The 15,249-nt window shown below is 30.7% G+C and overlaps 3 protein-coding genes across 3 annotated transcripts in view; 2 read left to right on the top strand and 1 right to left on the bottom strand.

Moving 5' to 3' along the window:
- LOC136976503 (cullin-3-B-like) overlaps positions 1–15,249 on the top strand; it is a 199,287-nt gene that overhangs the window by 22,294 nt on the left and 161,744 nt on the right. The gene's annotated exons all lie outside the window — the stretch shown is intronic.
- On the top strand, positions 1,075–1,836 carry LOC136976528 (la-related protein 6-like). The gene has a single exon (XM_067271833.1). It carries the CDS (start codon positions 1,075–1,077, stop codon positions 1,834–1,836), a length of 762 nt encoding a protein of 253 aa, XP_067127934.1.
- The window catches only part of ERp60 (disulfide-isomerase A3), a 31,855-nt gene continuing 25,774 nt past the window's right edge, over positions 9,169–15,249 (bottom strand). The window contains exons 6-13 of the mRNA XM_067271735.1: positions 12,089–12,202; positions 11,441–11,541; positions 11,175–11,367; positions 10,994–11,096; positions 10,797–10,925; positions 10,654–10,730; positions 9,581–9,638; positions 9,169–9,515 (exon numbers count right to left, since the gene is read on the bottom strand). Of these exons, the coding sequence (XP_067127836.1) occupies positions 9,405–9,515; positions 9,581–9,638; positions 10,654–10,730; positions 10,797–10,925; positions 10,994–11,096; positions 11,175–11,367; positions 11,441–11,541; positions 12,089–12,202 (886 nt within the window). The 3' untranslated portion in view covers positions 9,169–9,404. The remainder of the gene's footprint in view (positions 9,516–9,580; positions 9,639–10,653; positions 10,731–10,796; positions 10,926–10,993; positions 11,097–11,174; positions 11,368–11,440; positions 11,542–12,088; positions 12,203–15,249) is intronic.

The raw sequence follows: 15,249 nt of genomic DNA, 5'->3' as shown, positions 1-15,249 counted from the left end.
TCCAATACATGACGAAGATACTCCATTATAGATTATAGTATAAGATGACGCTTCAATAATTAAGTACTTTCTTATCGATTATTTATTGTAGACTTTAATAGTTTAGAATTCGAAAACTTCCTATAGATAAGAATTGTATTCTAGATTATCAGTAAACATTTATTTATAATTCTATGGGGGAAATTGGAATGAACATATTAATTTAACTCAGAAAAATTGTAACAAAGAAAAAGCTTCATTTAATATATGCATTCGTATAGAGAATATTCGAAGAGAAACTGTGAACTTTGTTAATACAGCGAATAACGGCCATTGATAGAAATATAGAAAAAAGAAAAAAAGGACGTTGTGGCAATGCATTAATGGAAAACATTTCAAGCTATTTACTAAAATCGTAGTAATAGTTTATTATTATTTAATTGCAAAATATGTTCTTTTACTTAATTTAATATGAAGTAATTTTATCGAAGAAGAGTTTCTAGATTTGTTGTTGTTGATGAATTTCATCTAATTATAAACCGAAAACAACTTGACCTCATTTAAATTTGTCAAAATATACCAAATATACTGTTATAAAAAATAGTTTATTTTCGCAGAAATTTATAAATAAGAATTTATCTATCGAGAGATAAGTCTCGTGTGATTGTTAAAAGATCATCGCCTGATCTGTGACATCACATATCATTGATGGACGATCCCATTCGTATACTCGTTCTAATTGGTGTAAATAAATAAGACCATTATAGCGTCATAGAATAATACTTGAACTTAAAGGACGAATCGAGAGAAAACGACCAATGAGAAGCCGATGTACATGATTGATTCTGGATCATAAATAGGTGTGTGCGTGTATCGATTTCAGTATTTTTGTAAAGATGTCGGAAGAAATACTTGTTACCACCTCCGATAGCGATAGAGAAAATATCAACGAATTTACCGTTCCGGACGGCGATTTAACGAAAAAAATAGTCGATTTAATCGAGTTCTATTTTTCGAACGAAAACGTTCTAAAAGATAAAATTTCTTCTTAAACATCTTAAAAGGAACAAGGAAGGATACGTGAGCATAAAGCTGATGACTTCTTACAGAAAAGTCAAGACTTTAACAAGAAACTGGCAAGTGGTGGCTTACAGTTTGAATACTTCGGAAATATTGCAAGTGAACGCAGAAGGCACTCGAGTTCGTAGAAAGGAGCCACTTCCCGAATTGGAACAACCGGTTTGTTCGAAAAGTGTTCTGGCATGCGACCTTCCTTTCCACAAAGCTACAGTAGAAAAGGTTGGTGGTCTTTTTTCGTCTTGCGGCGAAATTGCTCTATTACAGATATTGAGACCGGGTGGTAATGTCCCAGAAAATGTCAGGAAATTGAGCTGCAAACATCCGAATTTATTAAAAAACGTTTGCGCATTAATCGAATTCGAAAATGAACTTTCCGCGCAGAAATCTTTGCAAGTTAAGGACGTTCGAGTGTTACCTTTGCCAGAATCCGAAACGTGCAAAAACAAGCGGAAGAAGCCAAAATCGAAACCCAAAGATATAATTAGCCGGAACGAAATTCATTCCGGATATCGCTCTTCTAGTGTTTCTTCCGGTTATCTATCTTCCTCTCCTAGGAGAGGTTCCGACTGTGATAGCAGATGTAACTCGCCCGTATTAATCACCAACTTCAGTCGAAGGTACACTCTTCCAACTGTAGTCAATCAGAACAGAAGGGAGAACAGGTTGGAACTGATTTCGGAACATAAAATTTCAAATTACATATTGAGATTACCAAAAGGACCAGATGACACTAAAGGTTTTCGAAACAGGAAGGTCGCGGTGAGGGGGAGTTTTTAATTCTCCTCTTGTATATAAGTTCAATGTGAATGATAAATTAAAATTTTTCAACGTAGTATAATCGGGCAAAGAACTTAGAATGAAAAATAGCACGAAATAGCATTTTATCAGATTGTATATATTTATAAAATTGTATACATCCAATATGTTGTTAATATTTATTTGTGTAACAAAATTAAATAGTCCAAAATGTATTTATTTATTTCATGAAAAAGAAATTCTATTTTCAAATTGTTTCAATAAGATTGTGTTTTTATACACGCGTCTACCATATTAAATTCGGAATCATTTAAGATAAAGATGAAAATGTCGATAATGCCGACGTTGATTCTGAATTTCATTTTTATTTTACCGTTTATTTTATAAATAAATAAAATTATTTACAGATCGAAGTTATACAATTTTTATTTTAATTATCTGGACTGTCGGATGACTTAACTGTAAAGGTAGCACCTACGGCTGGGCTGGAAAAACTCCAGGAACTTTTCGGGGGTGGTCCGTACGAATATGTCGGGCCCCGTCTTTTACCATTCGGCCGTCCCATTGTAGGTAGATCTGGCCGAATTTACATTTAAAATAATGCGATTAATACTACAGTGATTTTTTAACTATCCGCTCTAGGCGGCATTTTTTTATGCCCATTGTGGGTTCGGCCAAGCAGGATGACGAGGAGCGGGGCCCAGCATATCTGAGAAAGACAGCCCATGAAAAAATTTCCGGGGTTCTCTTGGAAGATTCGATCGCGGATCCTCCAGAGAGGCAGCAGCCGACGCCTTAACCGCCTCGTCCATCCGGCTTTAGCCATTATCTTATTAAAGATGTTTATTATTATTGATTTGTTTTGCATTATTTTAAATTGTCTTACCACTGATTATTCCTTATTTTTTTTTTTTTTTTTTAACTCTTTCCGCCCTGTGGGCACTAAGAGGGCCTCTTTTAGTAGGCCCATTATGGGTTCGGCCAGGCCCACAATGGGGCGACCGGGTGGTGAGGGACGGGGCCCGACATATCCGAACGGACCACCCCCCGAAAAATTCCTGGGGATTATTCGACCCGCTCGGATTCGATCCCGGGTCCCCCAGAGCGGTAGGCTGCCACCTTTACCGCTCGGCCATCCGGCCGGGATTATTCCTTATTAACTTTATATATTATTTAGTTATTTAAAGAACTATTATACGTAAAACTCCGGGCGTCCAATGAAGGCGGTTATGGGCGGATCCGCCAGTAGGCCTATTCTTATATTTTTAAATGAAATGTTTGTTTATATATATTTTTTAAATTGTAATGGTACCGCCGATAGAAAAATAATAAATAAAATTTATTAAAAATGATTTAAACAATTCTTAATCACAAAGTAAAGCTAACAATAATCTTTCATTATTTCTAGTATCATTTTTTCTTACAATCAATCAATCAGAAAACTTAATTCTGCATCGTATTTATCGATCTTTTATTTTAATTTTCCGAAATTTTATTAAAATAAGATATTACCCATCCCTTTCCCTACGTGGTCTTTTCTCATACCCCTCCCTCCCCTAAACCGAAACACGTGATTTATGGATGAATCCTATGTTATTTAACGGATAATTGATTTCTAAATAAAAAGTCAAATTATATTGCTTGGTTTTAAATAACTTTGCCAATTTAATCTATACTAATATATAAAGCGAAAATGTTTGTTTGTTTGCTGGAAATAATCTCGGAAACTACCGAATCGATTTTTAAAATTCTTTCGCTGTTGGAAAACTTGTTCCTTCCAGATGAACACGGGCTATGTACTATTTTTATATTAAAAAAGGAAGATGCACGAGAATGGTGGTTTTACCGCGTTGCCACATCGTCATTTGTCTGCTCCGTTCAAGGTCACGTGGTGGGCTTTTTAAAACTTATTACATACAGTACGTTTCTAAATTCAATACTTATATCACCGGTGAGCACAGATTAGAGAGAGACAGATGGTCAATTCACTATACTTCCTATGTCGGGTGGTGAACCTATGGTATGCAAGGAGAAATCATTGGCACGTAACGTGTCATAGGATTTCGATTTATCATCTGCCTTTTTCAATCATCCTCTCAGTTTATCACCCGATTAGGGCCGGTTTTGGACTGTTACCCGCCTCTATCAATGCTCATCGCGAGTAAATTCATAACCTAGTCCAACCCATCAAATCCTACCGGTATGTTTTAGGATAGTTTCATATTGTTGACGGGGTAAAAATATATATATAAAAATGTTTTGATTTGAATAAAATAAATATATATAAGAGTCCTATAGATAACAGGCGCCTTTGTCTTTTCATTCATGTTGGACGAGAGCTGCTAGGCTATGACGCCCCGTGGTAAGTTTTTGCGATGGACATGTTATGCGATGTGGTTAGTAATAGTATATATTTTTTGTTTTATACGCGGGGAATAATGCCTTCCGGGAGGCCTTTTTAAGAGTAACTGGCTCCTATTTAGGCGTTACAGACGTGGAGAAAACCCGGAAACCCTCCACGTGGCTAGCCTGGCCTGGCGAGGCGCTAACTCGCGACCGAACTTCCGGTGTTCAGAGAACGGAACGCTTGGCCACTGGTGGGCCAATAACAAAGGTAATGACGTAGATGGCAATGCTCCAAAGTCTGTTCAAGCAGGATCCAGTAGTCAGAAAGAGGAACCTAAGATGAGACATTTCTACAATTTGACTTTACTTTTAATAATTAACATGGTAAGGAACTTAAATTTGTAATAACGTTTTGGCTGTGAAGAATATGAAACCATCAAAATTAAAAAGACATTAAATCCAAGCATTCCTCTTATGTCAATAAGTCAAAGAGATATATATTTTGAACGAATGTTAAGATATTCAAATAACCAAAAACAATATTTTGAGAAATTTATGACTGTCAACGGAAAATATTTATTAGCATCGTACGAAGTTCTAATTGCTAAAAATAGAAAGCCATACACTATTAGGGAAGATTTTGTATTACTTGCTGCTATTAAAATGACACAAATACTTCACAGAAGTAAATATGGTGATGGCATTCGATAAATTCCTTTATCAAACAATACTGTCGCCAATAGAATAACTGAAATTAGCAACTTATCACTAGAAAGAAAAGCCCAAAATTTGCATTGCAGTTGGACGAAACAACCGATAGTACAAAGATGAGTCAGTGGTTAGTCTAGAGAAGTTTCAAGTCGACATCACGAGTGTTAATGTTGAGGAAATTTTGCAAATAGAAAATATAATTAACTCATAAACTGTCAGAATACATTTGTATTTATTAATTTTAAGCCTGCTTATTAGTTTTTTTTTGTTTTTTTAAATTTTTGCTCGTTATGGCATGCCACAGATTGTGAATGATCAATATGTAGCCTATTTGTCGCACGACTCTAAAAATCCTTTACTTGTCAGAACCTGTAATTTGAATAATTGCGCCGATGTTGTCTTAATTTTTAATCATGCCCAGTAGCTTGAATAGCTGCATTAAGCCAGATTGTGCAAGGATACAAACGAATACGAAGGTTTTCTTCATAAACCTGATTATTAAATCCAAACGAACTGCCGAATTATCGAGCTCTAAGCTCGATGCCGCTATTAAAGCAGCCGAGATAGACAAAGCGAGAATACTAGACGGCAAAAGACGTACTGTACTGTAACGCATCTCGAAAACGAACTAGAAATAGTCGAGGCTACGGGTGAAAAAACACATCATCTGCTTCTCTTAAATGCATTAAAGACGATTCCACCCACATCCATTGAATCGGAAAGGGCATTCTGGGTAGCAGGATTTTCATTACTAAAATCAGAACCAGATTGAGTGATCGGAGTATTGACCATCTTTGCTTTTTAAAATCTTATTATAAATTTTTGTTTTATTTAAAAAAAAACAAAAAATACCTTCTAAGTTAGAAGTCTGATAAAAGTTTAGTTTTTCCCCCCTTTAAAATTTCAACTCTAAAGGCAATTTTTGTTGTAAGCAGTTTTGAACAAACTAATGAATCTTTTCTATTTGTGAAAATTTCTACGTAATTCAATGGTAATTTTTAATACATATTTTACACAGCATTATTATTATCTTGGAGGTTGCAGGACGTATTAAATTACTTAAAAAATGAAAAATAATTATATCATTCGATTTCAAGACTTATATCTTAAAAATAATTAATTATATTCCGGGACAAGTAAAGGACCGGGAAATGAGAAACCCTAACATTATACATGAGGTACGAGTGCGCCACAACCCAACTGCATATCGGGAGCGTTATGAAAGAGTACGTAATCAAGAGAAACAGCCACTTGTAAGCGTTATGGGCCTCTAAAGATTTTTAAGCTTTCATTTGTAAGAGTGTAGTAATTTGTCGTCAAAACAAATTCTACTTTAGGCCACAACTCGATCTAAAACGAAGATGCTGGCTTCCTACGGATCGACACCTTGACATAATGAAACTCTTCATATAAAGCAGCATGTTGTCTTGTCAGACTGCGAGAATGACCCGCCAGAAAAGTATTGATATGTTTTTTTAGCTTTGTCCATGATTAAAAAAAATACGTCTTCTCTGTTTACGGTTTCATATGGATAAAAAATGCTGCAGTTCTTTTAAGTTTAAATTGAAAAAAAGCGCTGCCAACAAACCACGTGCAAGCTAAGCAAACAGAAGCTAGACCACAAACATGGCGAAGGGGCGAGCAAACGTGTTTTATCACGTGACATGCGACCTTGAAACTCCCTCTACATGTCAGGTACATTTATGACCAAAACACCAATGAGGAATTATTTTGTCGTCCTCTGGAAGAACATACAAGAGAAGACATGCCGTATTTATTCGAATATAAGACAATCTCGTATATAGGATGAGGTGTGACTTTAAAGATCAAAATGAAGAAAATTAGATTTATTAATACAATTCTAATTTTACTTCGTTTAATCACAAATAAAATATCAAATGCACGTAAATGCAAACATTGCCCCTCAAAAATTACTGGCATTTTAAACTTTAAGGAAAAATCTTGTAAAATCGACAACATAATTTATTCTTATAAAGCTGGACAATCGGGAACCTTTTTTTGCCAATTCTTAACAGTCGAAGCCACTTCAGAGTTTTTTCGAATTATGATTTCCAAATAATCATCTGTTACTTTAACAGCGCTCAGCAAAGAAACAACATAAATAAATACAATACCTTAATTTGTTGCTGAGAAGAATATCTATTTGAAACGTTTGTGTACAAATAGATATTCTTCTCAGCAACAAATTAAGGTGTTGTATTTATTTATAATCATGTTTTCATGTGGGAATGAATTAAAACTTATATCGGCTCCCGTGTAATTTTGGAATTCAATTCAAAAGCTTTGCTTTTCCTATTGCTATTCATTTTTACTCCTGACAATACACAAGAACGATTCAAACGACCCAGATAAAGTACTATTGTTTTTAAACACCAGGTGAGAATACGGTAAAAAATGCGAATACACAATACACAGTTTACAAAAATTATATACACAAAAAACGAAAAGAATTCTTCGCTCTTGCGTATAGGACGACCTAGGTTTTTGAAGCAGTGAAAAACGGATAAGAACCTCGTCTTATTTGCGAGTAAAGACGGTATATAGTAAAGTTGAAGTTTTTAAAACTGGAAGTTTAGAATGGAAAAATTGCATCGGAATGTGCGGATGGTACAAAAGCAATGACACGAGAAAATATTTGTTTTAAATCATCTGTAAAAGTGTTGTGCTGATCATGTAACTTTTACACACTGCGTGATACATGGAAAGGCCCTTGTAACAAAAAAATTACAAACGGAATTGAACGACGTGCTTCAGAATGCTGTCAAAATTATAAACTTAAATTAAAAGCCATGCTCTTAACAGCCGTTTATTTTCAAATCTTCGTAAAGACATGGACTCCGAATAGAAAAACTTATTAAAAGACGAAGTATTTGTATTTTTAACAACAAAAATCTGATCTTGCATATTTCTAATCTATCTTGGAATGATTTAACATATCATCTTAAATTAACACACGATTTAAAAACTGATTAAAATTAATTCTTTCAAACTGGATTCTACATGTTTCAATCAAATAAAAAATATATTGTAATAATTATTTTTGCTAAATTATCATTATATCAATGGAAATAGATTTAACTGAAATCTTGAATTTCTAAAGTTCTCATATTTATTAAAATATAATTGAATTATTAAATAAGAAGACATCTTCAAATTTAGTTTTATATCAAACGTAATACGAATGAATTTTTAAAATCAGCTGTTTTAAAAAATTTAATTATTTTTGCTAAAAGTTATTTTTTCGTAATTTTGCTTCATTTCCCTGGAGGTGAAATAGAATTAAGCACATTGTGGGTTCAGCCAAGCCCATAATGGGCTTAAAGACCTTCAGTGCCTACAGGACAGAATGACATAAGAATATAAAATTAAAATTGAAATATTTTGTAAGTACACATACTTAAAGATTAAACTTAAGACTAGTTAATTATTCATTTAGTGAAATTTTTGACTCAAATATATTTTTTAATTTTTGATTGCCTGTCTTATGAGCACATTCTTGTTCATACTATGATGGGTTTTGGCCAGCCACAATGAGTTCAACCAGATGAAGGACTGGATTTAACCATCCATAAAATTTCTGGGGTTGTCCATCTGGATGCAATCCTGAAACCCCAGAGAAGCAGGTTGATATCTTAACTGCCTCACTTAGCAGTAAATGATTCGGTGCCAATTACATATTTTAAAAGTGGGAAAAAAAAAATTATTGAACAAAACATCTTATCAAATGCTGAGATTTGTGCTCAATTATTATTAATGAGTTACTATTGATCAAATATATTCCATTAATAGTGGTGGAATTAATTCCATGAAAAATTTGATAAAATATAGAAAAATAATTTGTAAGGAAATAAGAATTTAATTTAATCACATGCTAGATTTTCAGATACACAATTAATTTTAATTAAAAATTCTTTATGATGTTAACAGATATCAAACTATTCTGCACTGACTACAACTGAGTAAAAGTTTCTTTTTATTCATTTAATTCATGGTTTATCAGAAAATGTTAAATAATTATACCAATTTTTGATTCAAATGAAAAGATAAGTCATTTATAATTTTGTAATGAAGATTAAAAATTAGGTATTAATAAAAGTAAACATTTAATGTGGAAGTAGAGAATGAACAATTTAAAAAGTTAAACAGATATAGGAAAAATTATAAATAGTCCATTACTAAATATTTCTGTATACAAACTTGTGATGATGAAAATAGACTGTCTTGGTTTGCTAGTCACATTTAGCATGTTAGTTATAAAAGTAACTTTACATCACATTATATATAAACAAATTTGACATTTATTTAACATTTACCCCTCAAAATTCACAAACTTTCACTAAACAATTTTACATTTAATCCAACCCCCCAATTGCAATTAATGAAAAAAAATAAACTGCAGGAATGATACAGTCAGTGGATGAAATCCCAAAAGGAAGAAAGAAAAATGAAATTGGGACATCACAAATGAATTTATCACTAACAGCTGTGTGAAATTTAAACAGCTACAGCTCTTAGAGCTCAGTCTTTCCTGATTTCTTATTACCCTTCCTGTCCCATCCTTTTAGTTCGTTTGTAGCATGTTTAGATATATATTTTATAAAATCATCCAATTCACGACCACCCTGAAAATATATTTACATTAATATTCATGTTTACAATAATAAAAATAAAAATGTAATTATCTTACATCATATTTCCTTGGGGAATTTTTGCTATTCTTTGGAACCCAGTACAGAGTTGGGAATCTGAAATTATTCAATATATACTCAATATATTGCATTTTATTCTTTATAATAAACAGAATACAATAAATATTCTAAGAATGAATATGCCCTAAAAATTTATTATGTTAATAAAATCTAATTTAAAAAAAAAAAAAAAAAATCTACAAGACTGTTACATAAACATTTTATATGAAGATATTTAGACATTTTAAAATACTTGTATAAAAAAAATTCATATCTATTCGTCTCAAATTTCTGGATTACATTTTGTTAATACAGCAGTTCTATTCATATTTTAAAATTGAAGGAAGGTATTTTATCATTTTATAACAAGTTTAAATAAACTGAGCCTTACAACTGTAAAAATTTAGTTTTTTTCTTTTAACACATTGCAGATTAAACATGTCTTAACATTTTATAAAAACTTTTAGAAATTAGAAAACTCATTTTTAATTTACCAGTATGAAAGGAATGAATTTGACAGAAAGAAAGAGGGAATCTATATTTAAAAATTGATTAAACTAGTTTCTCCCCCCCCAATTAAAAAAATATTTATTTTCATCTATTAAGAACAAAATGAAATTGTTTTATTAAAATTCATACCATAATGAAGGTATGAAGTCAAAAATGCATTTACAATGCTTTTAACTTATTAGCTTTTGGCATAATTTTCAATCATAAATATTTTAATTTTACTGTTAATTACTAATTTATATTGACAATGCTAAAATGCTGTGATATGTAAAAACAAAATCATGACTTTATACAAGTTTTAATGTATTGTGACTGTTAAAGTTCAAAATTTTGAACAAAGTAACTGACAAAAATCAGTTTTATACTTAATTGTTTTACACAAAATATTTAGAAGTTACACAGTCATTTGTAAAATTTAAGTACTATAAAAAGCTATACTTTATGTTCAGATAGTTAAAAATTTAGGATATAAACATTTATAACAAGAAAATGAACTAATAAAATTATCAAATCAGCTTTGCACTTCAAGCAATTCAGTCATTTAATAATCCTTAATACATACCCATGAACTTCATAAGGTGGTGGAACATCATTTGCTGTTGCATCCATCTTAATTATTTCAACATCTTCATTTTTCATCTGTAAAAATATTTAAATGAAATAATCATTTAACTAAAAATTTTATTTTAGGAGATTTCAGATTACCTCTGTTCCTAACTCTTCATAAGTTGGAGCAAGTTTTTTGCAATGTCCACACCAAGGAGCATAAAATTCTAGCAAGATATCTTTATCATTATTCATTACAAGACTATCAAAGTTTGATGCAACAGCAACCTGCAATAATTACTCATTTTACTTCAAGAAAAAATATATTTGACACCTCATAATTTCATTTGCTATACCTTAACTGGCCCATCATTACTTTCTGGAACTGGTTCAGATTTAACATGTGCTTCCAATTTTTCATCCAAGAAGTCTTTAAGGAATTTTTCAAATGTATCCATGCTATTAAAAAAAATAGCAATAAGATATATTTGTTTTAATGTTTAACATTAAATTTTTAAGTTTCATATATAATTTTACCTGAATTCATCTGTCATTCTGAATTTTTGTTGTTTTTCATTTCGTACTGCAATTACAGGTTTATCACCTTTGACAGACAATCCAAATTCTTCAACTTCAGCAGAAAATTGATTTACATTGGATACAGCAAAATTTAGCTTGTCTTTGTAATTCTGAGCAACTTTCATAATACGATTACGCCAATAATTTGTACCTAGTGAAATATTTATATTCTCATAAAGCAATTTCTAGATTAATAAAATTTAATTATAATTAAGAACACCAACCCTTAGTATTTTTCACATAATCAACATCATAGTATGCTACTACAAGAGGATTCTTGAAATCTTGGAAATTATCATTAGTTCGATGACCAACTAAACCATGACTAAAAAATAAAATTAGGTTTTGAATAAATTTTTAATAGTAACCTGAAATAATTTTAACCGATAAAAATAATAATATGGTGTTATATAATTTGATACACCTTTACAAAATAATGCAGTTTCAATCAAGTTACCATTTCTAGTCTCTTAAAAACATGTAATCTGATAAAATATTTATTTATTAAAGAGAAGATGTAGATGTAATTCAAATTAATTTTAATATTTGAGAAATACTAAAATTATTATAGAAACAATATCTGATAGTTCTATTTTAGTTTATTTAATTTTTAAATATATCTAATCATACAATAATAGTGATAATTTAAAAACAGTTAAGATAAAATAGAGTCTAATGTTAAGTATTACAGCTATATCACTATAATGCAATACTTCATTTTAGAAAAACAAATTTGCAGTTTACAAGAATCAATAAAAACAAGATTAACACTAAGTATCTAGAGTCAAAATTTTTCATTCAGGAAATAAATTTATGTATTCAAAAAATTAATTTTAAAAATATGTAATGAATAATGAATAAAAATAACTTACTAATTGTCTTTAATAAAATCTTCTATTTTTGATTTATCAGCACTACCTTCATATTTTAATTCTTTGTCTTCAAATTTACTTTGAAGGTGCTGGGGACGGAAGAGCACTATCTGACTAAAAAAAAATTTAACAAGAGTGATATCAGTGATTACTGAAGTAACAAATTAAATCAATTATATTTCAAAGATTATAATTTTTATACTTAATTAATGACAGATATCTACATTTTTTAAATCTATTTTAATGAAATAAACTAATAATAATATTGAAGAATAACAGATTTAATAATTATTATATCATATAGCACAAAAAACTTAAATTTTTTTCTTAAAAACTAAAAAAAATTACTAAATAAAGCACAATATAGCAGCCTAGCTTAGTGTAGGATGATGTCCTAAGATTATTAATTATAAATTAGCTTAATTATAGCCCAAATATAATTCATTTTGTAGTTTGACTCATAGAAAATTGGTTTGATTATTTAAAAATAAAAGAATTTGCATAAATACTGTATTGCTTCTACATTGAAAACAAAAAATTAAACTATCAATTCTAATTTAAATGCTGAAAAATTATATTAATGTTAACTTTACATAATTATTTTATAAATTAGCTCTCTTGTTCAGTTTAAATTTTAAACTAAATGGCTAATTCCATTGAAGAATGTTTTCCACAAATTCCATGTTTAATTTAAGCACTGTAATTTATGATTCAATTATTTGATATGATTTATATTCATCACTTTAAAGGATTTATATAAATTATTACTAATATAAAAGCCTGTCTGTGTGTGTCTGTGAATGCCTTATAACTCCCACAATTTTTGTCCAATTTAGATGAAATTTTGGTTATATTCATTTTATGTGCTGACAGAAAGTATAGGCTACTTACTTTGTGGAATTATTAGCTATAGAATAAGCATTTTATCAATTTCAATCAGTGATTGCACTTACATTACAGTGACGTCAGTGACCATGTGACTTTCATGCTTGATGAGAGAATTTCCCTCAAGTTACATTTTAAAATATTTTGGCAAATGATGTATTTTAAATTTCATTAAATTTAAACTTTAAAAAAAAATCTTTCTATAGTGACCATGTCACACACTATTATCCAATTGGAAGTAACAACCTTATTTAGAAAGTGTTCAATTCATCTTTGGACTAAATTATCAACGTGGAATTAAAATGACTCACTATTTTGTCAAAAAAGAAAAAAAAAAAGCTTCTCTCACTTCTTTAATCTCTACTTTCTCATAAAAAAATATTCTGTCATGTTTGATGGGAGAATTTCTAGTTTTAATATATAATTTTAACATAAAAACAAAACAGATGAACTAAATTTTTGTAATTTTTATACTAAAAAGTTTAAATAAAAAGTTAAACCTAAAAATTTACCAGTTTAATTGGGCTGCAATTTGAAAAAATTTTAGACAAATTCCCACTGTTGTCTGTTCTTCATTAATCTCAAGAACAGTGTTAGATAGATGAAAGTCAAGACCCAATATGGAAAGCTTAGGGCAGGAAGCCCTGATATATATGAACTTCCAGACTAAACCAGAAGTCACGTGATTTCAATTCAAAAAATTTTCCCCAGAATGGAGTTATGTAGATGACTGGCATGACTGTTCTTATCAGGAAAAGTATAATGTACAGGGGAAAGACACTACTAGTTTGAGATTGAGAGCATATATTTTAAATTAAATAAATTAAAAATTGCAGCTCAGCATTGTGATAATGTAACAATAATTTTTGTTTGTTTCACAAATTTCAGAATTGTTTCATTATCTTTGAGCATATACTGTACTGTACATTTGCAAACAAGATAGCTAAAAAATTTCATATATTGTTCATAACATATATGGAGGATGGACACAATATTTATCTATTATTTTTAAATTAGTCTTGTATCTGAACAATTATCATTTACTTTTTGTTTATTACTTACAATCCTTCCAACAATAATAGAACACAGAGTTTTTCTTAGAAACTCTATAATTTTCTAGTACATTTTACAGTAAGATATCAATAATTATTGCACAAGTTTGGAGAAAAATGATTAATAAACAAAAGAACTAGATACTATTAGCAAAAATAGAATGTCCAACATTAATAGAACATCTTGACTTATGATATCTTTAAATTAAAATTAGTATCTGATTTTGCTACCATTTTTGGAAACAAGATAAATAAAATACAATTAGACATTGAATTAATCAAAGATTGCAGTTGTTCTTGTGGAATATTTTCCCATGCCTCAATGAGAGCAGCCTTTAGTTCAATAATGGTCTTGTATTGCTTTCCACTGCTATACATTTGGAAAACCAAGTCAGCCCAAAGATTTTCAATTGGGTTTAAATCTGCACTGAGGGGTGGCCAGTCCAAAAGTCAGATGTTCTTACTCTGAAAAAAAGGATATTGATTTTGATACATGGAAGCTTGCATTATCCTGCATAAATTCAACCTGTCCAGCAATTTTCTGTCCATAAGTTTGGAGCTGCCTCCAGACAAGCTCCTGATAAGTTTGAGAGTTGTTTCGACCTTCAATAAATACTAGATCTGTCTTTCTATTCCATCCAATTCGCACCCAAGTCATGAGTGTACCACCACCAGCTACTCTGAGTACTGCTTTTGATCTAGTCTTTTGTCTACCTAATAATACTTAAAACCATCAGGTCTGTCAAGATTACACTTTTTCTCATCCAAGAAAATTACTTTTTGCCATCCTTCTCCTCTTTCAAAAAGTTGTTTCTGGCAAACTAATCAAAGTTAGTTCTCCTTGAGCTAGTTGCCTATCTTCATTTTGATGAAAGAAACATTGTCTATTGATCTCAAAACATTGTGTACTGTTGATTTACTGCAGTTTAGCTTCAATTCATTTTTGATTTTTTGAACAGATATGTTTCCTTGCAGTGCAAGTTGAACAATTGCATGTCATTTTCCAGGTGGTGTTAAACTCTTGCACCCACTGTTTCGTTTTCCTGTTCATTGCTCCTTATTATTGAGATACTTTTGAGATTGTTGAATAAGGTCTTCCCAAATTTTTAGCAATCCAAGTTACTTTTCTCCCTTTCTGGTGAAATATATCAATTTTGATCTTCTGTACGGTTAGGGCCTTTCCAAGTCCCATTTTTAATAGTAAGGTACTATGCAACTTAATAT

This window comes from Centruroides vittatus, unplaced genomic scaffold, assembly GCF_030686945.1.
Source record: "Centruroides vittatus isolate TY-2023 unplaced genomic scaffold, ASM3068694v2 contig_400, whole genome shotgun sequence".
NCBI classification, from domain to species: Eukaryota; Metazoa; Arthropoda; class Arachnida; order Scorpiones; family Buthidae; genus Centruroides; species Centruroides vittatus.
The sequence above is the reverse complement of the archived record's forward strand: the minus strand, read 5'-3'. Positions and strand labels throughout refer to the sequence as shown.